Here is a 25,005-nt window from a genome sequence, read left to right on the forward strand (position 1 = left end):
TTCGGTATCTTGTATCGGTATCAGAAGTACAATTTTTTAGAGTATCAGGTATCGGTATCGAGGATACTTTGTCAAGTATTGTGTCCAGCCCTGGTCACCGCACAGCACACGGGCATTTTTGTATGTCGCCTACATTAAAATAACGCTGCCACGGACATGATCAAACCAGCAGCCTTTGGATCAGCAGCCCAACAAAGCAGCCACTGAGCCACAGCGGTGGGTACAAGATTAAAATGAATTCAGCCTTCTACTATGGTTTGGCTTATAGCCAATGGTGTTGCTTCAGTATATAAAATCAAATTAGCCATTAAAGGTGCACTGAAGAGGAATCTGAACTCGTCTTTTTGAAGGGGGAACTCGATCTACACGTTCCGAGCATTCTTAGAAACTGCGGCTTATTGCCCTGTGTGGCCGATTTCCCTAATTAAATCGAATTAACGCCCGGCTCCCGCCCTTTTTTTTTAATTCTCCCTCGTACGGTGGGCGGAGTCGACCAACGCGGGGAGTGCCTTTCAGCCAGCTCCGTGGAGGCTTTGCTTTCGCTTCATTTTGTTGTTTAGGTTTCCGTGAATAAATAGTTTCATTTGCAGATAATATAACCGCAAAATAAGCCCGCAGAAATAAAAATAAGCGCGGACTATTTGCTTCTACGGACTACTACGTATTACTCCGCCGATGGCAGAGTCGCAAGCAGCCACGGGACTGGGTGAAACGCACTCCCCGCGTTGGTCGACTCCGCCCACCGTACGAAAGAGAATTAAAAAAAAAAGGCGGGAGCCGGACGTTAATCCGATTTAAATTAGGGAAATCGGCCGCACAGGGCAATAAATCGCAGTTTCTAAGAATGCTCGGAACGTGTAGATCGAGTTCCCCCTTCAAAAAGACGAGTTCAGATTCCTCTTCAGTGCACCTTTAACTATTAACACAAGATCTCTTGTCCAAACTGGACACTCCACAATGACTATAAAAGTGCGGTTGCACAAAAAGGCAGAAGCACAATGAAACTGAAAGTACCATCTATCAGCGTCGAATAAAACAAACTAGACAACTGAAACGCAAACAATAAAACAAGATCCTAATCAAGAAAGGCTAAATACTAGCACGGTTCATTTTCATTTTAAAGGCATAGTAATGAACTCCCCTGCATGTATTTCCTCAAAAGCAATAACTAATTATGCCTTTGTTTTGTATGTGTTCAGTACGCGTTTAGACGAAACACACAGCTCTGTTCAGGAGACATTAGACCAAACTGACGAAAAGCGATTTGTTTTTCCCAGTAACAATGAAGAGCATTTTTAAGGCGAAAGCCTTTCTTGCCTCATGAGCGGCACGGACGGAAGTTGTAGAGAAATATTGTCCACAAAAGTGTCCGCACGAACTGTCAGTCATAAGCTGTATGTTAATTAATATAAAATGTAAAAGTTGATTAAGCAACACTTGATAAGAGACATATGTAATGATAGTAGTGATAGCAAATACAGTAAAAGCTCGTTAATTTGACACTGACGGGACCGCGAAAAATTGTCGAATTATCCGAATGTCGAATTATCGAATGAACAACAAAAAACAATGTTTGCCGCAACAGGACGTATACCTTTATTTGGGAAGGAAATCTGTAATCACCGTCCGCTTTTTCGAGCGAATTTGAGCGACTACGATAGCTCTACCAGCTGCCAGGTGCTCCGCGGCACACGCGCCGTCAGGGATTTGTTCACAGAAGTCCTCCTGCACGGACAAGGCTTCTGCGGCTTCTTTCACCGTGCACTTCGGCATTTGGTGCAACTGCTCACAATCGTAAATCGTCGTCGTTGTCAGCGCCTGTCACTTCAATTATTTCATCCTCGGTCAGCTGACAGGACACAAAGGCGAGGCGGCGCGCAGGCCCTGCGCTCTACCCACCGGAAAGCAGCGCGGGGAGGAGGTGAAGGGAGCGCCGCTCCCCGCTTATGTTTTTTCAACCAGCGTCCGTGGGGACCGTTGTTGCTGGGACCCCCGTCTTATCTTTCCTCTGATCTTTTAACTCTCCTCTATCTGCACATGGCAGCGGTGGTGGCTGAGCCAGTAGGCAATCCCTTGCGATTTCCTTTCACCCTTCTCTCAGTCGCAACAAAACAGCAAGTAGCGCAGTAAACACGCTGACAAAGCGCGCATTTACCAAAAAAGGCGCCGTAAATAACCGTGACAGCGACTGCTGCCACACAACAAAGCACAAAAAAAAAAAGACGCCAGCCGCTTCGGCCGCCGCTAACTCGCTTCCTCGGATGGATGGACGGATGGATGGATGATATGACCATAGGGATGGCCTATCAGCCGTACAGTAGCGCCGCTCATGGCAGTGTTTTTTTCTTTTTGCTCTCGGCACACCGGCTTGGCGGGCTGCGGAGTGAAGTCGAATTAACCGACGCACGGCAGAATTTGTTCGAATTAACGAGAGTTTCGCCCCATAGACTCCTATGTATAATTGTAGGGACCTCGCGCGCGCGTCGAATTATCCGATTTGCCGAATTAACGGGGGTCGAATCAACGAGCTTTCACTGTAGCAAAATATAGTTATAGTGATGATAGCTAGTGATAGAGCTAGATAGATAATGGTAGTGGTAATTATAGCTGCCACTAGTAAATAGATAGATAACGATGGTAGTGATTGTGATAATGATCGCTACTGATAGTGATAGTGCTAGAGATATAGAGTGATGATGATAGTGATGACAATAGGAATAAAAATAACAAAAATTGAAAAACAGGGAGAGAGGAAAGGAAAAGGCGTTCGCATTTCCTCTCTTAAGCAGACGTAAGTGCAATCCTGCAATTTCGTTTACAAACAAGTGGGAACAAGAAAGCAGGAGGCAGCAGAGAGAGGGAGAGGAAGACCCACATGGACGCCATGGTCGCTGGAGCCCACCAGGCGCAAGGAAGACAGGAAGGCGACCGAGGCGACCGACTTGCGGTGGTGCGGGTACGTCCACTGGGGTGCCACGACCGTCGAGCCGTCCCCGCAGCTGCGCAGGGACCACAGCTTCACCGTGCGGTCCTTGCTGCCCGAGAGGAACGAGTTCTCGTTCTCGAGCGCCTCCAGGGAGCGCACACTGCCCGTGTGGCCGGCAAACGTCTGCAGCCGGATCTGCTTGAAGTCAAAGTGGCCGTCCTTGACCACACCACAGCCGATCTCATGCTCCCAGTAGGCCAGCCAGCTGCCCTTCAGGTGACGCTGGCCGTTGGTCATCTTCCTGCAGAAAAGGGGGAGCCGCAAGGAAGAACAAAAATGCGATGGCGATGAGTCCATCTAACTCTGTACAATAGAACCTTAATTATTGGACTGTTTTACCAAAGCCTCCGTTTTACCGAAACCTCCGTTTTATCAGTACTTCCATTTTATCAAAAAGAAATCAAAACTTTCGGTTTATCCAAACTTCTTATTTTTATAAAAAACACCCTGTTTAATCAAACCTCCTGTTTACTCAAACCCCCTGTTAAACATCCTGTTTATTAAAAATTCTTATTTATTAAAACTTGTGGTCTATTGAAACAAAGGAAACTGTCGACAGTGCCAACCAGCTCACCTCATCAGGAGGTTGATGTCGTACTTGGGCGCCGCATCTGGCAGCTCACCGGCGGTGACCAGGTGACTTTCTTCGCCGAGCTGCACATCGATTCTGTTCCCAACCATGGCCACATTCTTGCCAAACTCGCCACTCACGATGGATTCATCCTGGCCTGCAAACAGGACAGACTGAGAAATGCAATCTTTCAAGAATATTGTTACGTGGCAGGAGACGTTCACACCCCGCAGAACACTGGTGCAGTCACACTGAACACAACACAAGCACAGGGCGCACCGGACGCCAAGACACAAGCCACCGCGCAGGATTCAGAGCCCGAGCACGCGCCAAGCGCCCTCTCACTTCGTCTGCCTCATCGTCTCTGCGTCGACCCGTAGCATGACCCCCGGGCGTGAAAGCACCGTCGCGGTGCGGCTCAGCGAGTGTCAGAAGAGGGTAGATGGTAGGGCTTAAGGCGCGACACGTGCACAATATCGGAGGGTGGAGTACGGGAATTGCACTCGGTGAAGGCAGGCTCAATCTCGTATGTGACGGCTGTGACTTGGCGCAGCACGCGATACGGGCCCACATATCGAGAAAGAAGCTTTTCCGAGAGCCCTACACGGCGAGAAGGCACCCAGAGCAATACAAGGGACCCAGGCAAGAAGGCACTGTCCAGGTGGCGGCGGTTATAGTGCTCTTGCTGAGAAGCTTGGGAGGCTTGCAAGCGGGAACGGGCGACTTGGCGAGCATGGTCAGCATGGGCAATGGCTTCACGGGCGTATTCAGAATGTGCGGGAGGAGACGGTCGATACAATGTATCAAGCGGCAGTTGAGGCTCACGGCCGTACAAGAGGTAAAACGGAGAGTATCCGGCAGTGTCGTGGCGGGAGGAGTTATATGCAAATGTAACGTATGGGAGTGCGACGTCCCAGTCTCGGAGATCAGAGGAGACGTACATAGCGAGCATGTCGGTGAGCGTCCGATTGAGGCGCTCAGTGAGGCCATTAGTTTGGGGGTGGTAAGCGGTCGTCAACTTGTGCTTAGTTGAGCACGCGCGAAGAATGTCGTTTACCACTGCGGAAAGGAAGGTGCGGCCACGGTCAGTGAGCAGTTGGTGGGGTGCTCCATGATGAAGAATGACGTCCTGAAGAAGAAAGTCGGCGACATCAGCGGCAGTACTCGTGGGGAGCGCACGCGTTATCGCGTACCGGGTGGCATAATCTGTGGCGACTGCAACCCATCTGTTCCCAGAAGTGGACTCAGGAAATGGGCCGAGAAGGTCCAAGCCGATACGGTAGAACGGCTCCGGAGGGATGTCAATGGGCTGAAGAAAGCCAGCGGGAGCAGAGGCAGGGCGCTTGCGACGCTGACACTCATCGCAAGCACCAACGTAACGGCGCACGGAGCGGTAGAGGCCAGGCCAGAAGAACCGACGGCGGATGCGGTCGTACGTGCGAGTAACGCCTAGATGGCCAGCAGTCGGGAGGTCATGAAGTTCGTGGAGAACGACTGTGCGTAAGTGCTTCGGGACGACGAGGAGAAGGTCAGGACCAGTTGGTTGAAGATTCCGGCGGTATAAAATACCATCAACGAGAGCAAAGCGGTTCAGTGAAGGGTCGGTTGGGGCGGACGTTAGGCGATCGATGATGGAGAGAAGCTCCGCATCCCGACGCTGTTCTTCGCCGATAGTTGTAAACGGAGTTACAGAGAACAGGTCAATGGTGCTTGCGCTCGTCACAGTATTAGAGTGGGCAACAGGGTAACGAGAGAGACAGTCGGCATCTTTGTGCAACCGGCCAGACTTGTAGATCACAGCGTAGTCATATTCTTGGAGTCGTAGCGCCCAACGACCGAGGCGACCGATAGGATCCTTCAGAGAAGAAAGCCAGCACAGTGCGTGATGATCTGTCACAACTGTGAAAGGCCTGCCATATAAGTAGGGACGAAATTTGCCAACAGCCCAGACGAGGGCCAAGCACTCTCTTTCGGTAATGGAGTAGTTCTTCTCGGAAGGGGATAGGAGACGGCTAGCATAGGCAATTACACGATGTGTGCCGCATTGACGCTGGGAAAGGATTGCACCGATGCCATGGCCACTAGCATCAGTACGGACTTCCGTAGGAGCGGACACATCGAAATGTGCCAAGACCGGTGCAGTGGTAAGCTTTCTTATAAGGTGGGCAAAGGCTTGGTCTTGGGAGGACCCCCAGGAAAAACTAACATCCTTTTTAAGAAGATCGGTGAGCGGCTGAGCAATGTCGGCAAAATCTTGAATGAATCTACGAAAGTAAGAACAAAGGCCCAAAAAACTTCGGACGTCATTGCTCGAACGGGGTACTGGGAAGTCTGTTACTGCTCGGATCTTGTCTGGATCGGGACGAACCCCCGTAGCATCGACGACATGGCCTAATATATTGAGCTGGCGACGCGCGAAACGGCATTTTGAAGAGTTGAGCTGCAGCCCGGCATGGCGAAAGAGGGAAAGAACTTGTGAAAGGTGGCCCATGTGGGACGAAAACGAGGGCGAAAACACAATTACATCGTCTAAATAGCACAGGCAAGTGGACCACTTAAATCCTTGCAGCAAGGAGTCCATCATGCGCTCGAAAGTTGCTGGGGCGTTACATAAGCCGAAAGGCATAACCTTAAACTGATATAAGCCGTCAGGAGTAACAAACGCAGTCTTCTCCCGGTCCTGGTCATCCACAGCAATTTGCCAATAGCCAGATCGGAGGTCTATGGAGGAGAAGAATTTGGCTCCGTAGAGGCAGTCTAAGGCATCGTCAATTCGAGGAAGCGGATAGACATCTTTTTTAGTGATCTTATTCAAGTGACGGTAATCCACACAAAAGCGCCACGAGCCATCTTTCTTCTTGACCAAGACGACGGGTGAAGCCCAAGGACTGTGAGAGGGCTCAATGATGTTCTTCTCCAGCATTTTTGCCACTTCCGCCTGGATGACCTGTCGTTCTGCATGGGAGACCCGGTATGGTCGGCGGCGGATAGGAGGAGCATCGCCGGTGTCGATGCGGTGCGTAACTGTAAGAGCTTGGCCGAGGGCGCTGTTATGGAGGTCGAAGATGTCGGAATAGGACTCGAGAAGCGCACGCAGCTGACAAGATTGGGCAGGGAGCAAATCGGTGGGCATCATTGCCGTGATCGCGTCAGTCGAAGTAGGATCGTGAGCAGGGGCTGCAGGAGCTGATGCATGGGTAGTGTCCAATGGGGCAACTTGGCAGGAGCCAATAGGTGAGAACGTTGCCACGCATATGCCAGGTGGAAGGACTTGGGCTGAATAGCTGAAATTGATTAACGGAAGTGACACACTGTTTCCCCTGATTGTAGCGACAGTATGGGGCAGTGCAACGTTGCGGTGCAGCAAGACATCTGAAATAGGGGCGACTAAGTAGTCACCATCGGCGACTGATGAGGTAGGACGTAGGGTAACGAATAAGGCGGCTAGGGAGGGCAGAGAAACTTGGTCGGGCGAATACAGTCTGGGAGAAGGCAAGGGTTCAGGATCGATGGCTGGGAGATCGAGGTGGAGGATGCCGTGCGAGCAGTCTATCAGGGCGGAGTGTTCTGATAGGAAATCGAGGCCGAGGATGAGGTCATGAGAACAAGGGGTCAAAACATTGAACTGCACCGGAAGGTGATGGCCAGCAACACTAACGCGTGCAGTGCAGAGTCCGTCAACACTAACTGTTCCGCCGTCCGCGACACGCACTCGAGACCGAGCTGGCGTGAGAACTTTACGTAAACGACGACGAAGTTGTGCACTCATGACAGAGATATGCGCTCCAGTGTCGACAAGCGCACGCACGGGAACACCATCAACACAAACGTCTAGTTGGTTCAAGTGGGAGGTCTGTAGAGGATTTGTGGGCCTGGTCGTGGATGCAGCGTCACCTCCGGGAGCTGCATCAGCTAGTTTTCCAAGTCAGAGCGGTCGTATGAGGCTGCAGCCGATGATCGAAGGGACTGCGGGGATCGGAAGCGACGGCCTCGTGGAGATGGAGAGCGGGAAGAACGACGGGGTCGGGAGCTGTTGAGATCGTTGGCCGAATCTGATTGGTCATGAGGTGGTCGGGGCGGAAAACGGCGGGGAATATCTGAACGGTTGTCGTAGGAGAGCTCGGTGCGAGGAGTCGGAAACCATCTATTGCGGCAGTGCCGGGAAATGTGACCGACACAGGAACAGTTGAAACATATGGGGCGATCATCAGGCGTGCGCCACTCTGCAGGATTTCGGTAGCGACGAAAGTTCGGAGCCCTGGGACGGTAAGCATTCCTGGTTGGTGGCCAGACGCTAGAGTTCCCGATGGAACAGATGGCAGGTGAGAGATTCAAATTTGCGAGTTCCTCTCGTACGACGGCTTGAATAAGGGACACATCGGGCAAGGGGTGACTGGGGATGGTAGGTTGGAGGGCCGCAGGTGCACAGGCCTCCATTTCGCGGCGAACGATCCGGGTGACTGTGTCGTTGATGTTGAGAGGCGAAGTGGGAGGTGGGCTAGTTGGCGGCTGCTGCAAAACACACGAAGATGTGGCGGCCGTATGGGGAAGTCTTTGAAATTGTGGAAAAATGCGCCGGCTCTTTACTTGCTCGAAGAGACGGCACTCCTTAATAAGGGCATCCACGGTATCACTGCCTTTGCAGAGAAGTAAATGAAAAGCGTCGTCCGCGATCCCTTTTAGGATGTGGCCCACCTTTTTCGATTCCGACATGGAGTTGTCAACCTGGTGACATAAGGCAAGGACGTCTTGAATATACGTGATGTAACTTTCAGAGGTGGACTGAGCACGCGAGTCGAGATGTTTTTGGGCTGCGAGCTTCGAAGCATCCGGAGGTCCGAAGAGAGCGCGAAGCTTTTCTTTAAAGGTGTCCCAACTCGTTAATTCGTCTTCATGGGTTTCGTACCATTGCCTCGCTGTGCCAGACAAATAGAAAATGACGTTGGCCAGCATGACGGTGGGGTCCCACCTGTTATGGGCGCTGACGCGTTCATACATCAAGATCCATCTGTCGACGTTTTCAGTTGAGGCACCGGAGAAGATGTCGGGGTCACGGGGATGAGCCATGACCATGAATGTAGTGGCAGTGGGACTTGGCGAGTCACCGGGCTGCGTCATTGTAGCGGTCCCGGTGTAGCGACCGCTGCGAAGCTCCGTGATGGAATAGGCCAGAACGAGAGGAAGGGGAAAGTCCTCACCTCCACCAAGATGTTACGTGGCAGGAGACGTTCACACCCCGCAGAACACTGGTGCAGTCACACTGAACACAACACAAGCACAGGGCGCACCGGACGCCAAGACACAAGCCACCGCGCAGGATTCAGAGCCCGAGCACGCGCCAAGCGCCCTCTCACTTCGTCTGCCTCATCGTCTCTGCGTCGACCCGTAGCAATATTTTGCAGCGAGAGCAAGCCCCGTGTGTACTTAGAGGGCAAATTATCTTGAAGCTTCCAAAAAAAGGGTAGTTCCCAAAGCAATCAAGTTTCAGTTAACCCTTTAGGGCGCTTTGTACACAATTGTGCAGACAGCAAACTCACAGCTTTTTCTGAGAGACTAGTGCACCTAGCAAATGATTTTATTGTTTCAGTTGAACTGAGTAGCCTTCTTGTCGCAAATAAGTTGGTTTTTTGTGCCATGTAGCGAACGCAGTAAATGATATTTCACTCAACAGTGGGCTAGGTAGCACTTTGTCCACCATTTTTGTGCGGACGGATTTTGTTGCAAGTGAAAACATTGATTGTTTTTGCTCAATTTCGGGCGTAATGCGCATCTTCGAAACGCAAAATGATTCCACGATTGCTAGGGTGCTTACCTGACACAGGAGAACATTTCGATGTTACTATTTGTACAAATCTGGCACTTTGTACGGAATTCTGCACATCGTTGTACAAATTTACCTGCTGGTCTTTCACACTCAAAAACTAACAAACTTCCTTTCTTGACGCCTGAATATACTACTTAAGTGAAAAAAATAACTGATTTCAACAAAACAAAAATGGCGCCTGAAAGGGTTAAGCAGTGCAAAGGAAACATCAGTACCAGCATTTTCAGCTGCCATATGTACTTGTAGCTGTATGCAGGGGGTCCTGCATCACATGGTTTTCCTTCTTTCCTTGCCTTCGTAGCTGCATGACTGCATTCAGGTGGGCGTTGAATAATACTGCCTTATTTAGGCTGAAGTTAAATGGGGCCCCATATGCATGACATGCTTGAAACTCCCAGAGAGCCCACTGCTGGCAAATTACCTGCCGAAGGCATTCGGTAGTGTCCTTTCCTGAACTGCCGCGAGCCACTGGATGCGTCGCTCCCCGGTTCACCCATGGCAAGGGCAGAGTCATGGACAGCACACAGTTCGAGTATGAGCTCGTGATTTTGTAGTGTCTGCTCCATGTAGATACTGAAAAAAAAAAAAATGAACATAAGCTTCCTTCAGCAACATAAAAAAAAGAAAACAGCGACTACGCATTTCTCCCACAAAGATCAAACCTTCAGCTCTAGCCTCTGTGCTTGATAAATGCAACAAAGCTGCAGTGACCACAATGGTTTTAATGAAGACGGGTTAATGAAGAATAATGTCCCTGTTGCCTAGACCACTAGGTCATAGTTTGCACTGAAACGCAAAACAAAAGTGGCACTTGACAGACAGAGAGGGTGCCATTTACATATACCCAGCATCATGATTAGAGATATAGTTACCTGGTTTTTGAAACAGATTCACAATGCCGCATGTAAGTGGGTTTAACTATACTTGGCAATGCATTTCCGGGTGATGGAGAGACGGCTACAGGACAAAGCATCCGTAACTGTGTCATTCTGCCCAATAGTTCAGCACTACGACGATGCACCTGATCGCCTAGCACGTTGCTCTCCTCACGGTAACTTCTTCTGGAGCAGCTGGTGCCATCTATTGAAGCTTCTTGTAACTAAAAGTGGCCAGCAAATTTGTTGCAATCAAAAAAACATTTTTGTCCTTGACTTCTTTCAACACAAAGTTGGCAGTTATGTTAGAAATATATCTTAAATAACGAATATTGACAATATGCTATGTTTTAAGAGGAAACTAATAACTGCACGCAGGGACTATATTTCACTGCGCAGGTAAAGAGGCATGTTTTGGCTCAGTACCTTCTGCTCCGCTGCCAGAAAAAGTTGTTGTGGAGTTTAGCAATGACGTCACCAGAGCCAAGACAGATAGAATGACTACCAAAAGAAAAAAAAAAAACGGTACGGTTTTAACGTAAGTGAACCAAGTCGGACGCGCAAAACCACTTGAGGCAACACCGCCTCAAGGGAACCACACGCAAGATCTCATCATCAGCCGCTGTAGGCAGCATAACACGCCTTAGATGAACAATGCACGTGCAATTTTTCCCTCAGGTGTGCTGTCGAATGCAATATGTTAGAGCATAATTGCTGCTCGCGTGCTTTTTAAGATCCCTCCAAGCTTATGATACACTTCACGACAGCACAGAACACTCACATCACTGTCGCCGATGTATACGAGCGTGAGCACGATCAGCAGTTTGTTCTCCAGTCTACGGCTGTCCTTGATACCTTCCCAATTTCTTTCGCACTCAAGGGCCCTATTTCTACTGTACGCGTGCACTGCAATGAGAAGCAGACACATGCGATGCAGTGGAGAGCATGTGCCTTTCAACGGGGTGTGGGGTATAATGGGAAGCCTGAGGTCACTTTGCCTCTTGCGGCCGTTACATCTGTCTTGATGGTTTGATATTTCTCTTTAGTGTCCCTTTAAGGCCAAACACTCTCGCATTTCACGCTGGCTCCACTAGCAGTGCAAACAGCTGGTGCATTAACTAAGAAATCCAAAAGTGTGTTCATAAACGTTAGCTTCTTACCCTCCAGCCAGCTTACACAGTGGGATGTAGGTCATAAAGGCCAGCTCAGCAGTGAACACTTCCTTGACCTCTTGGAGGGCACGCTCAGGTATGTTGCGATCGTCCCCTGCAAACCGGTTTACATCATCATCGTAATATTATCAGCACAACTAGTACGTCCACTGCAGAACAAAAGTGCCTCTCACTGACCCCCACGAAACTGTCCTTTGCCAGCCGTGGCCATCCTATCCCTCAGACTTCAGACTTCCCTCATCTGCCCACCTGATCCTCAAGTGCAGATTACAGGTTTTTTGGGGGTACTTGCCTGATTCAATCAGAAAAAAGTCACATATTCGCATTGTCCGCAGTGGCGATGATGCAAAACAAGCCACTTTCCCAGAAATGGCACTAGGGGGCGCCATCTTGCAACCCCCTTTACAGCCAAATTCACAAAGCAGAGTTGCTACAAAGAGAACTAGATGGCGCCACTATGGCGAATATTTGACTTCCTATCGAATCAGGCAAGTACCCCAAACAAAAGTGGCATGGAACAATACTGCCGACCAAATTCCATTTCGGTGTGAACTGTGAGCTCGAACTGTTCACTGGTTTAACTGAGAGAAGCATTCTACGGCACGCAAAACTGCGAAACACGCTGCATGCATTTAGAAAGTACCAAAAAAAAAAAACTGTCACGCATTATTAATGCGAAAGCACTACTAGGCTATGTCGACAGTGAAACTGTCACAAAAACATTTCCACAGCAATTGTGGGGAACTAGAAAGAGGTATCATCGAAAGAGTGGTTATAATCGAAAGAGGATGATGTGAGGATGTGGCGCAAAAGATTTGGTGACGATCGGATGATTAGTTAATTAGAGCCAAAAATGTTCAACAAAGTGGGCGGGGCCAGAGCAAAAGTGGCACCAAATTTGAAACGCCGGAAGTACAGTACCATGTGAAGTACCACGTGACCGGAAGTGTGGGCGGAGCCAACGCGTGGCACCAAATATGAATGTCCGGAATGAATACTGAGATGAAACGAGGGAAAAATGTGGAGTTAATCGAAATCCAATCAATACTTAATGACTATACAAAGGTTGAAATCAATTAATTGTGAATTAAGGTGAATTAATTATGAATTAAGGTGGAATCATGCAATTATGTGAATAATGGTACATTGGGTGAATTCAAGTGGACTACTTATGAATTAACTGTGAATTAATCATGAATTAAGGTGAATTGTATGATCAAAATGTGATTAATGTTGCATTAAGGTGAATCAAGGATGAATTAAGTGTATTAAGTGCTAATAAATTGGGAATGAATTGTGAATTTAGGTGAATAGAGGCAAATATAAGTAAACAGAGGAAAACAGAGGCGACGAGCGCCGAGGAGGCGTCAATGCATTAGCATTACTCCAATGTCGGTAGCCGCAATGATCTCTAACGTTTTTAATTTTCTTCCGCCTATCCTTGTTGAACATGCGCTACGTTACACACGTTCTACAGACTGGTGACAATCGCTGATGGAGTTTCAAGAGAGAGAGGGAGGCACACGCAGAGGCACCTTCTTTCTCCTCATAGGGGGGAGTGGGAGGGTAGGGCGGTGAACCCCGGAACTGGAGCACAGTGGACAACTTGACCGGAGTGCCGATCCTCAATTCCTGGCTGTCCGCCTCCCGTTTGATGGGGAGATAATCCTCTACCGATCGGCACAGCTCTTCTGCGGGAGGGGTGGGAGGAGGAGGAGGACACAGGTCACCCAACCAATCACTGTTTACCCAGTAACCAATCACTAGCAGCTGACCTAACAGAAATAAACTCAATAAGCTCAAGTTTCAGCGGCAAAGAAAAATGTGCACTTCATGAATGACTTCTCCTCAACATCCAGTCACTGCACACCTATCACACATTTCCTGGTAGGAAGCCATTGAATTACAATTATGCGATTCTGTAGCTGAACTTCAAAGTACCGTTTTTGTCATTAATATTGATGTAGGTAACAAACTGAAAGGCTTTCTCAAAGACTTCGACTATAAATATTCAAAGACCTCAAAACAATAGGAAAACATCAAACCATCCAAAAAGAAGAGTTCAAGGACTTCGAAAGACTGCAACCATTCTTCAAGAAACCAGCAAAAATCAAGAACCCTCCAAAAAGTTGAAGACATTCGAAAAAAATGGCTGAGGCTTAGCTAAGGTTAAGCCTAGTCAGATGCGAAGCATATTGATGGCTAGGCTTGGTAATACATGGCTTTCCTTGGTTGACGTTCATCCCGCTCTTCATCGGTCTCTGTGGCACGCTGAAGCTTTCGCTTCTCATTCAAATCAGCCCTGCTTCTAGGCGGCATCCCAACACCTGGCCGCCTCGTAAGTGCCCAGAGAGCGAGGCAAGCTCAGCTTTATACCGCTGCTGTAGCGTCACGGGGTCAGCTGCAGCGCCTCTGATGTGGAGCCTCCACCGCCGCGGCCGACCGCGCGAGCCGGCAGCCCATCTCTCTTCTGCTGTGACGTCATGTTGTCACGTGGTGTCACGTGGTCACGCTAAAGGTCAATGGTAGCTCCACTGCCGTGATCGACGGGCTGTAGTGTAGCTCTAGTAATATGCTTCGCATAAAACATGTTTACTTCGATAAGGCATCTTCTTATTATGAAGCTGCCTCCAAAGCTCGCCCAAATGCAGCACCAATGACTGCAATGTTCAAAGACCTTGAAAGACTTCAGAACACATTAGAAAAGGTTGAAATTATTTCAACAGACTTCAAAGGAAACCACCAAAGAACTTCTGGAGGCTCAACAACGCCGAGTGATTGGCAGGCTGATACATCATAAGGCTAAAACAGCGCACCTGCACAAGGACGAGAGAAGAAGAGACGAGACAGCGCTGCTCAGAACGGGTTTTCACAAAACGGGTACAAGCTGTGGCCCAGCCTAGTGCTCGGCTTTCCAGGGTTGCCACAATGGGCTACACCACATAAGGCGGATTTCGGTCCCTTGTGGAGAGACTTCCATCGAGGGAGGGTGAGGTGACCAAAGGCCCTTTTCCAAGCATTTTACCCTAGAAGAGCCGAGCACCAGGAGAGGGGAAGCCTCATGCCCATTAGAAAACCAGTGAGGACACACTGGCACTGGGGATTGAACCCAGCACCTCCCGAATGAGAGGAGGATGCCCTACCACATGGCCACCGCTTCAGTCTATAATACAGCAATGCCCGACGCTTTTATTAAATTGCAAGAACACCACCTGTGTGGACCGGCAAGGAAGTTACGAAAAAAAATTTACAGGTGACCACACCTGTGTGAACCGACAGGCAAGTTACAAAAAAAACAACTTACAGATGATCATAAAATGTGATGCGGCATTTCTGCATCAGCAGAGCAATTTTAATTTCTGTTTATTGAAATTTCGTTTTGCTATTCACCTTTTTAACTGAGTGGTTCTAATTTTGCACTCCCCCTAAGGGTGTTATTACTGCATGCGTCTTCCTTTCCCTCTCTAACTCCTTTGTTCGCTCCAACGCGAGGGCTAGTTCCACAAGCTCCCACCAGGGGGGCGCTGTTGCTGTGCGCCTCCTCTCCATTTCCCTCTCCCACTCCTTCACTTGCTCCAACAAGAGCGCTAGTTCCTTTCGCTGCCACTAGCGATGCTATTGCAACATGCCTCCTCCTCTTTCTTGCCCTCTCGCACTCCTCTGTTTGCACCGACAGCGGCGGCTCCGACTTGCACGCTAGTTCGTCGCGCTACCATTAGGGGCACTGCAACTTTCAAAAGTAAAACAGGCAATCATAGGATTGGTGGAGAAGGGCAAGGAAGTAGTTGGACTGGGAAAGAAAATTGGCATTTAATCCAAAGTAATTTGGTGCGCTCAGTATTAATGGCTATGTGACAATTATCGGTGCACCAATACAAAGGGAAAGCTACTATTTATCTATCTTCTTCTCCCTTTACCTCTCGCACTCCTTCGCTCGCCCCCACAGTGGTGCTCGGATGCGGTAGCTCCGATGCGAGTGCTAGTTCCTCTCACTACTGTAGGGGTGCTGTTGTTGTGCCTCCTCTTCATCATTTCCCCTCTCACATTCCTTTGCTCCTTCTATACAACCCTCTGGTCATACGCCCACAACAACAGATTGTGAGGAAACAAGGGGCATACTGCTAATGCAGTAAAAAAGATATTAGGAAAGGACAGGCCCAGTAGTTGGCTTCAGAGCGGACATCCGAGCCATGTTGTGAGGCAAGGGATGAAGGACGGGTGAAAGCTGGGACAGAGAGAGCAAGATTTGCTGTAGTGGAGGGTCCCAGGTTAATTCGAGCACCTTGGCCTCTTGAAAGTGCACCGCCATCATCACATTGGTACCGCGACCTTGTGCTCAGCAGCCAAACGCCATAAACGCTAAACCAAACCAAAAGGTTGATCCAAAATTCCAAGGAAACGTAAAAAGGCATCGAATGCCCACGACACCTTTGTCCGCCGCCGAAGGCAGTGGAGTCAGGTGCTGCACTTCCGCAATGTCTCCCGGCGGAAAAGCGCGGTTGAAAGACGCAAAGAAGCGCCGCAGGAGCACTGAGAGGTGCCGCCGGGACATCTGGAACCCGATGCGGAGTCCGACGAGGTACAGCGTGTCAGCAATCTTCCTTGTGAGGACCTGACGACTGGATACCCCTCGCGGAAAGCAGTGCTGGATTGATGAGGCCAGTTGCACCAGGGGGTACAGGATGTTCTTCAGCACCACCTCCTTTTGAACAAGAGAAACAGAAAGACGACAGACAAGGCAAATGAAGACAAGGAAAATTCACTCGTGATCAGAGAGAAAGTAGAATCCAGCAGACCTCAGAGGCCCTATTCTACTATCTAATAAAAAATAAACCCAGACTTGCAATTTAAGGGGGGACACTGGTCTTAGACCTATTTTCCTGATTTTTAGTCAAATCCTAATGAAACTGCACCACCTTGCTCAGTTTTTAATGCTGATTTCAACAACAAAATTACCTTTCTCATAAATTGGTCGGTTCCCAAGATAATTAATTTTAATTAGTCATTCATTAGTACCTCGGTGCAAAAAAAACTACTCAATAAAGAATAATTTTTAATCCATGGCTACATAGTATAGTGACTAAAGAGTGGAATAATCAAAACCATTTTTCCAATTTACCCTCATTAGTAATCTTACAGCACTTGGAATATCAATGTTCAAGGTTTGAATGTAATGCATCGATCAACTTTGCAAAGTTATAAAATTTTGAAGTGCGATTGAACAAATCTGCTTCAATTATTGCACACACTGTGCCTTCAGCTTCCCTTAGCAAACAATATGACATCTCTGTCTGTCCTAGATGTTGAGATATCGACATACTAAGACAGCCAGATGTCCTAAATTTTTATGCCATTAAATTGTCTGCTCCTGCACAAATTCAGCTCACACAATGATCTGAATTAGATATTATGGTCAAAATGCTTATTTCTTGAAGGAAAAAAATTGGTACAGTTGGAAAATAACAGCTCGAGATTCCACAAATGTCACTTTTTGAAAACCGATTTTTTGGTCATTTTTTGGTCTCAAAGACCAGTGTCCCCCCTTAACAAAACTTCTGTTTGGGCTAGATGGTGCATAGCTTATTTTGAAATGAATTCAAGCGCACAACAACACGCACACAAGAGAGGAAAGACACAGGACAGCGCCTGTCCTGTGTCTTTCCTCTCTTGTGTGCGTGTTGTTGTGCGCTTGAATTCATTTCAAAATAAACACAGACTTGCAAAAATACTATTACTGGTGACAAAAATCAGCTGGCATTAAAATGACAGAGGAAAAGCTACAAAGCCTATTGTTTAGAGAAGCACTATTTACTGCATTCAAAAGCAAACCTGACCCCAGTTGCTGTAGGAAAAGTGCTAAATATGCCCTGAAACTAATAAATCTCTGCTAGGTGTACCACAGTCACAGCAAAAGATGCAAGTTCAATACGTACACACTTGTGAACATAGCACCTCAAAGAAGTATAACAATTATGGATTTTTATGATGCAAAGGTATTGGTGGCCAAAGAACACCATTGAATAAGGTGTTTTCATCTACTTAAAGGTGCACTGCAGAGGATTCTGAACTTGTCTTTTTTCCGCGGGAACTCGATCTACACGTTCCTAGCATTCTTAGAAACTGCGACTTATTGCCCTCTGTAGCCGATTTCCCCAATTAAATCGAATTAACGTCCGGCTCCCGCCTTTATTTTTTTAATTCTCCGCGTACGGTGGGCGGAGTCGACCAACGCGTGAAGTGCCTTTCAGCCAGCTCAGTGGAGCCTTTGCTTTCACTTTATTTTGTTTTTTAGGTTTCCATGAATAAATAGTTTTATTCGCAGAAAATATAGCTGCAAAATAAGCCAGCAGAAATAAAAATATGCGCGGACTATTTGCTACTACGGACTACTACGTATTAATCCGCCGATGGCAGAGTGGCAAGCCGCCACGGGACTGGGTGAAAGGCACTCCACGCGATGGTCGACTCCGCCCATCGTAGGGGGGAGAATATAAAAATAAAGGCGAGAGCCGGACGTTAATTCGATTTAATTACGAAAATCGGCCACACAGGGCAATAAATCAAAGTTTCTAAGAAAGCTCGGAACGTGTAGATCGAGTTCCCGCGGCAAAAAGGCAAGTTCAGATTCCTCTTCAGTGCACCTGTAAGGCAGGATCAAAGACTCAATTTCCAAGCATTTCTCCCCACTGAAGCCGAGCACCAGGCCAGGTGAAAGCTTCTACCCATTGTATCACCAGTCGCTACCCACCATACTTAACCCTTTCACTGTCACGGACGTACCGGTACGTTTTCGCGCTCCCCCCCCACAGTGTCACTGATGTACCGGTACGTTCTCTATCGTGCGTTCAAAATTTCGCGCTTGAGCACAAGGCTGACGCTCTTGGACTAGCTGCGCCATCTGTTGAATCTTTCTACAAGTTCGTATTTTTGCCCCTTACTGTTTTGGTACGTGTATTGAAGAGTACGGAGCGACTGCCATCCCACCCCTCTCTCTTTGCTGAATGGCATGGTCGCTCCGCGTTCGCCGGATCATGACGCGTGCGTGTGGTTATGGGTCCAAGGGTTGTTCTGCCATCTGCCGCTGTTTTGCAGGTTTTTATTTATCTTCTGTCTGCGTGTGAGCTACAGCGCTTCAAGTTCAAGGGCACGTGCCGTTGCCACTCCGAGAGTCAAAGAGACTGACACATGACTCGATCGCTGCTTTCGCTCTCTCGTCGCACCCTCGCTTGCGGCTGGCAGCAGCAAAAGCAAAGCCCCTCAACTTTGTTTTAGCCTTTTTCCATCTCCCTCTCTCATCTTTATTACACAGCGTCCCATTTCTCTCCGTTTTGCGGGCCACTGAAAGCACACCCCCGCTGCGCGCGGTTACTTTCGGATATGGCTGACCGCGTGGGACCTTCCTCTGCGCATTGGAGCGGTGGCTCTTCAGATTCTAAATACGGGCCGAGCTCGGATTCGGACTCTGACAGCGTCTCATCCGAGGAAGAGGCGAGTTCCGCATCGTCAGATTCTGACGTTGAAACGGCGGGACCATCATCCCGGAAGTGTGCGACACTGGGGGTGCGTCACGGGCAGAAACACCCGACAACGAAAGGGTTAAAAGAAGTACAGCCCTCAAGTAAAAGCTGATAACGACAATAACCACTAACCTGGAGCTGGCTCATAAGAGTTGTGTCGGAGAGGAAAGGCAACACATGCTTGACCATCGTGATGGCTCCAATGAGGCCGGCTTCCAAAGTCTCCGTAAGGTGCTTCTTACACATGCAGAGCTGTGGAAAGCGTACATAGATACGAATGAACTGAAGCAAGGATGATGAGGGGGAAAGCACACTGCACATTACCAGTAAAAACAGGCTGGTAGAATGACACCGTTTGCAAATTAAACCTGCCAGGAACTTCCAATGAGCTTATACACACAGTTAGAACCTTCCAAGTCAATTATTTCGACATAATGATAGATAAACCAATGCTTACTAAAGAAGTTTTTAATGCAGAAATGCACTCACAGGCTTGTGAGAATTTCATAGACACAAACTCACATCTGCAATTTGTGGCAGTCATTATGTCTCTGCACTTCACAGGTGACACTTAGAGGCGTTCATGAGAGTGCAAGTCTATTCTTCAAACATCAACCGTGACAAAGTTATAACTAGGCGCTGGACTTCAGTTTAAACTGAAGAAAGAAATAAGAAGCACGCCGAATTCAATTTTCAAAATGTGGTTCTAACCAGAAAAAAAAAAAAAAAGACCGTATTTCTGACATGCGCACACCAATGTGCACATCGCAGATAACTGGCTATAGGGTAGGAGTTACACTCAGTCAAAGGAAAGAAATAAAGTGCAGAAGCAAGGGTTGTGTAATAAGATGGTATACCATTTGATTAAGTGCATTTTGAGGTATTTCTCCGCTACCTTTTGGGAGGCTCCACCTGGTCGGCAAACATCATATGCTAGCACAGCTGTTAACAGTCATCACTTGCTTGGGGCAGGTATTTGGTTAAGCACGTTTTTTCATTCACTGTAGAGATGCTTGAAACCATGCGTAAGTGTCACAAAAAGGTGTCACATTCTGGCTACTGCAACTCAGTGGCAGTTCCACCGCCGTTGTCAACACACAAACCACGATTCTCTATGCCCTTTCTTAATAACTCGGCGACAACTTGGCAAGCCAGCCTTAGAAATCAACTTCTGCTTGCGTTTTTTGTTCAAAGATTCTACCATTTAATTTCCGTTACATTTTTTATTGGCATCAGCATTTGCTTGCGCAATTAAGCACTGCTATAAGTTCTTTACCAGTAGTTAACTACCAATAACGTGTTAATGGCGTCTCTCATAGCCTGAGTCGCTTTGGGACGTTAAACCCCATAAACCAAACCAAACCAATGACTGGAAAATCGAATTCTCAGGCTGAAAAAGAAAAAAAGCCAAGGCAAACTCCAAGCGACTTATGACTGTGCAGGAATATAACATTCATCACCTCAAAAAAGAAAAAAAAAACAAGGTAATATATCCGTATGAAACAATGTTCACCAAAAGGAAAAAAAAAAAAGAAATCGACACCTGCAAATAAACACTGAAAAAAGTCCGCCAAATTTTTCAAAAATATATCGAAGAGTCCAACCCTTAGTTATCGCATACTATACTAATGACAGCCATGCAGCAATTCGCATTCAGCAATTCGCATTAACAAGCAGCTACCCAATAATGGCATGCCTACCAGTTCAACAGCATGGGGTAAGTACTGGCGTGTTATGAAGCTCTCCCCGTAGAGCATGGCGAGGTTGCCCAGCGTCTCGAGAACCTTTGCAGCTGTCTGATCCCCGACCACACCCTGCTCAAAGAGGCTGACATCTGGAAAGAAAGATGAAGACCACACATAGTTTGATCTCACTATAACGAACTTGAAGGAGCCCAGCGATTACTTCGTTACAGCCGTAGCTTCGTTATAGCCCGTGTGGACCAAGCTTCCAAGGGGAATTGCCATTCCCTCGTTATACCGTTTATTTCACTATAAACTGTTTTGTTACAGTGAGGTTCGACTGTAAAACGAAACAACCATGAAGGAGCTAGACACCGCAGCGGACACGGGACAGAGAAAGAAGACGACACAAGGAGCATGCCTAGCTCCTTCATGTCTCACCAACTGGCCTACACATCTACCCTCCTAAGAAACAACCATGTTACTGCAGCTCTCGAAACCTTCCAGACCATTTTTTTGGCACTACCAGAGTAGATTTCTTTTAAGTTCCACATGGGGACCAAATCAACCACTATTACGAGCCACAAACCAATTGTTCTATTCTAGTTTACTACAAGAGGCACCATTGTCATTTTGAGGGCAACAAACTGCCATTGTGCCCTTAAAAAAATCAGTACATAAAGAAAACAAGGTACGTGTGTTAGGAGGGTCATAAAGAAAGAGCTAGCTTAATAAACTTAAGCACACAGTGCCATGCATTCAGGCAATACAGCTCGATCGTTTATTTTTTAAACAGAAATGACACAATTTCAACTAAAGTCCAGAGCTTTGCTCATGCTTTTGCATGTGTTCCACAGAATGAGAAGAAGCTGGCGATCTCTGAGGCCAAGCATGCATTGAACAGTGCGAATCTCCTTTCACGTAGAAGGTTGTGCTCTCTGTTTAAAATGGTTGGTTGGTTTATGGGGTTTAACGTCCCAAAGCGACTAAGGCTATGAGAGATGCCGTAGTGGAGGGCTCCGGAAATTTCGACCACCTGGGGTTCTTTAAAGTGCACTGACATCGCACAGTACACGGGCCTCGAATTTCTCCTCCAAAGAAATTCAGCAGCCGCGGCCGGGATCGAACCCGCGTCTTTCGGGCCAGCAGCCGAGCACCATAGCCACTGAGCCACCGCGGCGGCTCTCTGTTTAAAATGACTCCACAGCACAGTCAGTCACTTCACGTGGCATAGAAAGTTCTCCCAGTGTGTTGCAAAGAAGATTTGGGACTAGACGGAAAGAATCGGAAGAACCTGGCAATATCATCTACTTTCGGTATATGCCCATAGACTGAGTAGGCCGTTAAACGAAACGCCTGATATGCTGCCTCTGAAGACAAGTGAAGACAACCAACTGCCTGCACTACAACAAGTAATGTTGCTACAGAAGCAACGTTAGTAATGATCCACAAAGAGTTTCAGACTTGTTTCTCCATTTTCCTCTGGCCCTGTACATCGAGCGATTTGCAAACGAATACAGCAGAACCGCGACAATACGAACCTTGCAAGGTCACAAACAGTATTCACATGATAATAAAAAAAAAAACTAAAAAATAAACAGGCTGAAGCGTGGGAAATGCAGTCACAAAAAATGAATTTATGGTTGACAAGATTCATTCATGCTCGCTGTGATCATATTTAACAGGCCTTCAAGGGGTGCATCATGTAAGAAGGATGGTATAAAAAAATATAAGCAAGAAAGGTGAAAGACCACTGCATAATTCATAAGCACAAGAAAAGCTAAAGCTGCCAGGGAAGGATACCACAGAAACACAGCAGCAGAAGAAGCAAGACAATCAAGCAGAGCAAAAATTCATTGTTACTGCTTGGCATTTTTTTTTTTTTCCTGTCCCCTTTCATGCTGCACCCACAAAAGAAGGCCTTCGAAGGGTATTTTGAGTAAACACAAAACAACGACACACTATACTGGCAATGGCTCAAAGAAAACATTCAGCAAGAGCTGTCACGTCCCTCCACTTTCTCTCTTTCTCTCCCTTCTATTCTCTCCCTCAGCTTGGCTTCCCTTGGCTAGCAAATTTCTATGACAACTACAATGGGCTTCAGTTACACAACCCAGGATTGGCTCCTATCAACAGCTCTCGCTGTAAAATAACATTACCATAAACTGTGACAAAGAACAACACACATTTTGACAGAACTGCCTGTCCGGTTGGGTTTGATATCTTCATTCCAAAACCCTGATATTTCGAGCCGGCTTGGCTCCGAAATTGGCAGTTTATTATATAATCCGGCTAATCTGGTTATAATCCGGTTAATCCGGCTTGGCAGTTAACTATATAGAACAAGCTGCATCGCTTCGCTCCCTTTCACTCGCACTTGCAGACTGCACTTCTTTCCTCCAGTCTCCTGACACTGTACAGTTGCGAGTAAAAAAAAAAGATTAGCACAATGACGTCACCGGAGTGGCGAAAATCGCATCGTGCAACTGGAGAGGCACTGTGCTTTGCGAACACACCTGGCACTTTTGTTATCAGCGTGCTTGTAACCTCAGCACCGAGAGAGCAACCTTTTGCTAATCTTTTTCACTCATGACTGTACGTACATTCATTTCCAAAACAACAAATAAACGGGTTAGAAGTTGCAACTGCGTGTGACCCACCGCCCTCGAGCAGGGAGCCCTTGGCCGGGCTCAGCTGCTGGGGCCCCAGGTAGCAGAGGGTGAGCATGCGGAGCAGGTTCCGGCTCAGGTGCTTGGCCGTCAGCACCGGACCCAGCCGGTGTGCCAGCCACACCACACTCTCCGCTGCGATGTCACTCAGGCTGCAGCCACCACCACCACTCTCCGTGCTGGACTCGTGAGCGGTGATCTCGTACGTCTCCTGCCACATTTGGGGAGGGTGGGGTAAGAAGTGTGAAAGTTTCTTCTGTGTGGGACCACTGTCAATAGGTTACCCCATTCTAATGATAATGACACTAATTTCACTCAAAACAGCTTTTTATAAATGTGGGAAAGGTAAAAAAAAGTATAGCAGATAGTTTAGCACAGCTAAGCATGGAATATTGTTCAGTAGCTAGCAGTAGTTACAGTGGCACTAAATTTAACCTAAAGGTCTTTACCTGGGAGACATTTACCATGAAGGCCTTCACCCTAAAGTCCTTTGACCTAAATGCCTTTGCCACAAAGACTTTAAGGGTATACCTGGGTGAAGGTCTTAAAGGTAAATGGCTTTGGAGTAAAGGTCTTTACCAGAAAGGCCTTTGATTTAAAGGTTTTACTCTAAAGACCTTCACCCAGGTAAAGGCCTGCACCTGGCAGGTGGGCCGCATGCCATAAATCAGTTTTCAGACATGTAAGTATACTCGAAATAGGAAAATGAATGAAATACAGGTGTCGTAACCCCCCCGTCTGTTTTCACAAGCAAACTGCGGTGCATTGAGACGACTTTCCCATGCAAACCTCTGATGGTGGCAAACAGCTCCATTCAGTTCCAGAGAGTGATCAGGGAATTCTTTTCAATATGGATCTCACGGGTTCGGACCAAGTGGCGGAGAACTTTTTAAATCCAATTTTCACGACTATAAGTGCGTCCTTTGCTGCCAGACAGACGCCAACATAAACAGAAAGAGCCAAGCAATCGATTTGGACCAAGAATCAGAAAACTAGAGTGCTTGTTGTGTCTTGCTTCACTTGTCTGCCGCCTTCACTGCCGTGCAGTTCACACTGAGGAGTTTTTCAATACTGTCTTTTTTAAGCAGAATACTAAGGATCAGCAACGTTTTGGCTATGGCATTAATTATAACCTTTGAGAAAATTTTTTTTTCTCTTATTTCCTTTTACCTTTGATACAAACTTTTGACACAAATTTCTGCAAGTAATCTATTAGCCTCATGGGCATGTTTATATAAAGCCTTAATTTTGAGGGTGGGGCAAATAAAAGTCGCCCACACATTTTGGTGTGAGAAATGTTTTGCTCACTACTGACGAAACTAATTGTTTCTTGTTGCCGGAAACAGCGCACAGAAAAGGGGAGACTGATGCCAGGGCTTACAGTAACTGGTATGCTGGAGATGGCTGGTCCTTGTGGTGATGGATCTGGCACTTCGGATTCGGAACGGTCCGGCCGATTTGCTGCACTCAGTTGCTCATCCTTGTCACTTGAGGGTGGCCAAGTCGTGCCCTCAGGGAACGTCCCCGTCTCCTTGGGGCAAAAAGACAAACCAGAGATATGGAGGAGCAGTTGGGTCTATTACGAAAACAAACCTCTTTGCTAAGGAACTAAAAACAGCCAGCAGCTTTTTTTAATTTTTGGTTTTCACCATGGTAGAGGCATTTCTGGCAGCCGTTCCACTCTACAACTGCTGCCTTGCCACTTTGCT

General features: G+C 47.6%; 1 protein-coding gene across 2 annotated transcripts in view; it reads right to left on the reverse strand.

Annotated features, from left to right (window-relative positions):
• Wdr81 (WD repeat domain 81) overlaps positions 1 to 25,005 on the reverse strand; it is a 60,323-nt gene that overhangs the window by 7,277 nt on the left and 28,041 nt on the right. The window contains exons 19-28 of one of the 2 annotated variants that reach the window (XM_089561376.1): positions 24,678 to 24,827; positions 23,288 to 23,507; positions 20,646 to 20,779; positions 19,078 to 19,197; positions 15,857 to 16,130; positions 12,964 to 13,119; positions 11,417 to 11,522; positions 9,803 to 9,954; positions 3,561 to 3,714; positions 2,876 to 3,227 (exon numbers count right to left, since the gene is read on the reverse strand). In XM_089561376.1, the coding sequence (XP_089417502.1) occupies positions 2,876 to 3,227; positions 3,561 to 3,714; positions 9,803 to 9,954; positions 11,417 to 11,522; positions 12,964 to 13,119; positions 15,857 to 16,130; positions 19,078 to 19,197; positions 20,646 to 20,779; positions 23,288 to 23,507; positions 24,678 to 24,827 (1,818 nt within the window). The remainder of the gene's footprint in view (positions 1 to 2,875; positions 3,228 to 3,560; positions 3,715 to 9,802; positions 9,955 to 11,416; positions 11,523 to 12,963; positions 13,120 to 15,856; positions 16,131 to 19,077; positions 19,198 to 20,645; positions 20,780 to 23,287; positions 23,508 to 24,677; positions 24,828 to 25,005) is intronic. The other variant, XM_089561375.1, reaches the window with a different exon arrangement.

This window comes from Amblyomma mixtum, chromosome 9 (assembly GCF_055824585.1).
Source record: "Amblyomma mixtum isolate Tamu chromosome 9, ASM5582458v1, whole genome shotgun sequence".
Classification (NCBI taxonomy): Eukaryota; Metazoa; Arthropoda; class Arachnida; order Ixodida; family Ixodidae; genus Amblyomma; species Amblyomma mixtum.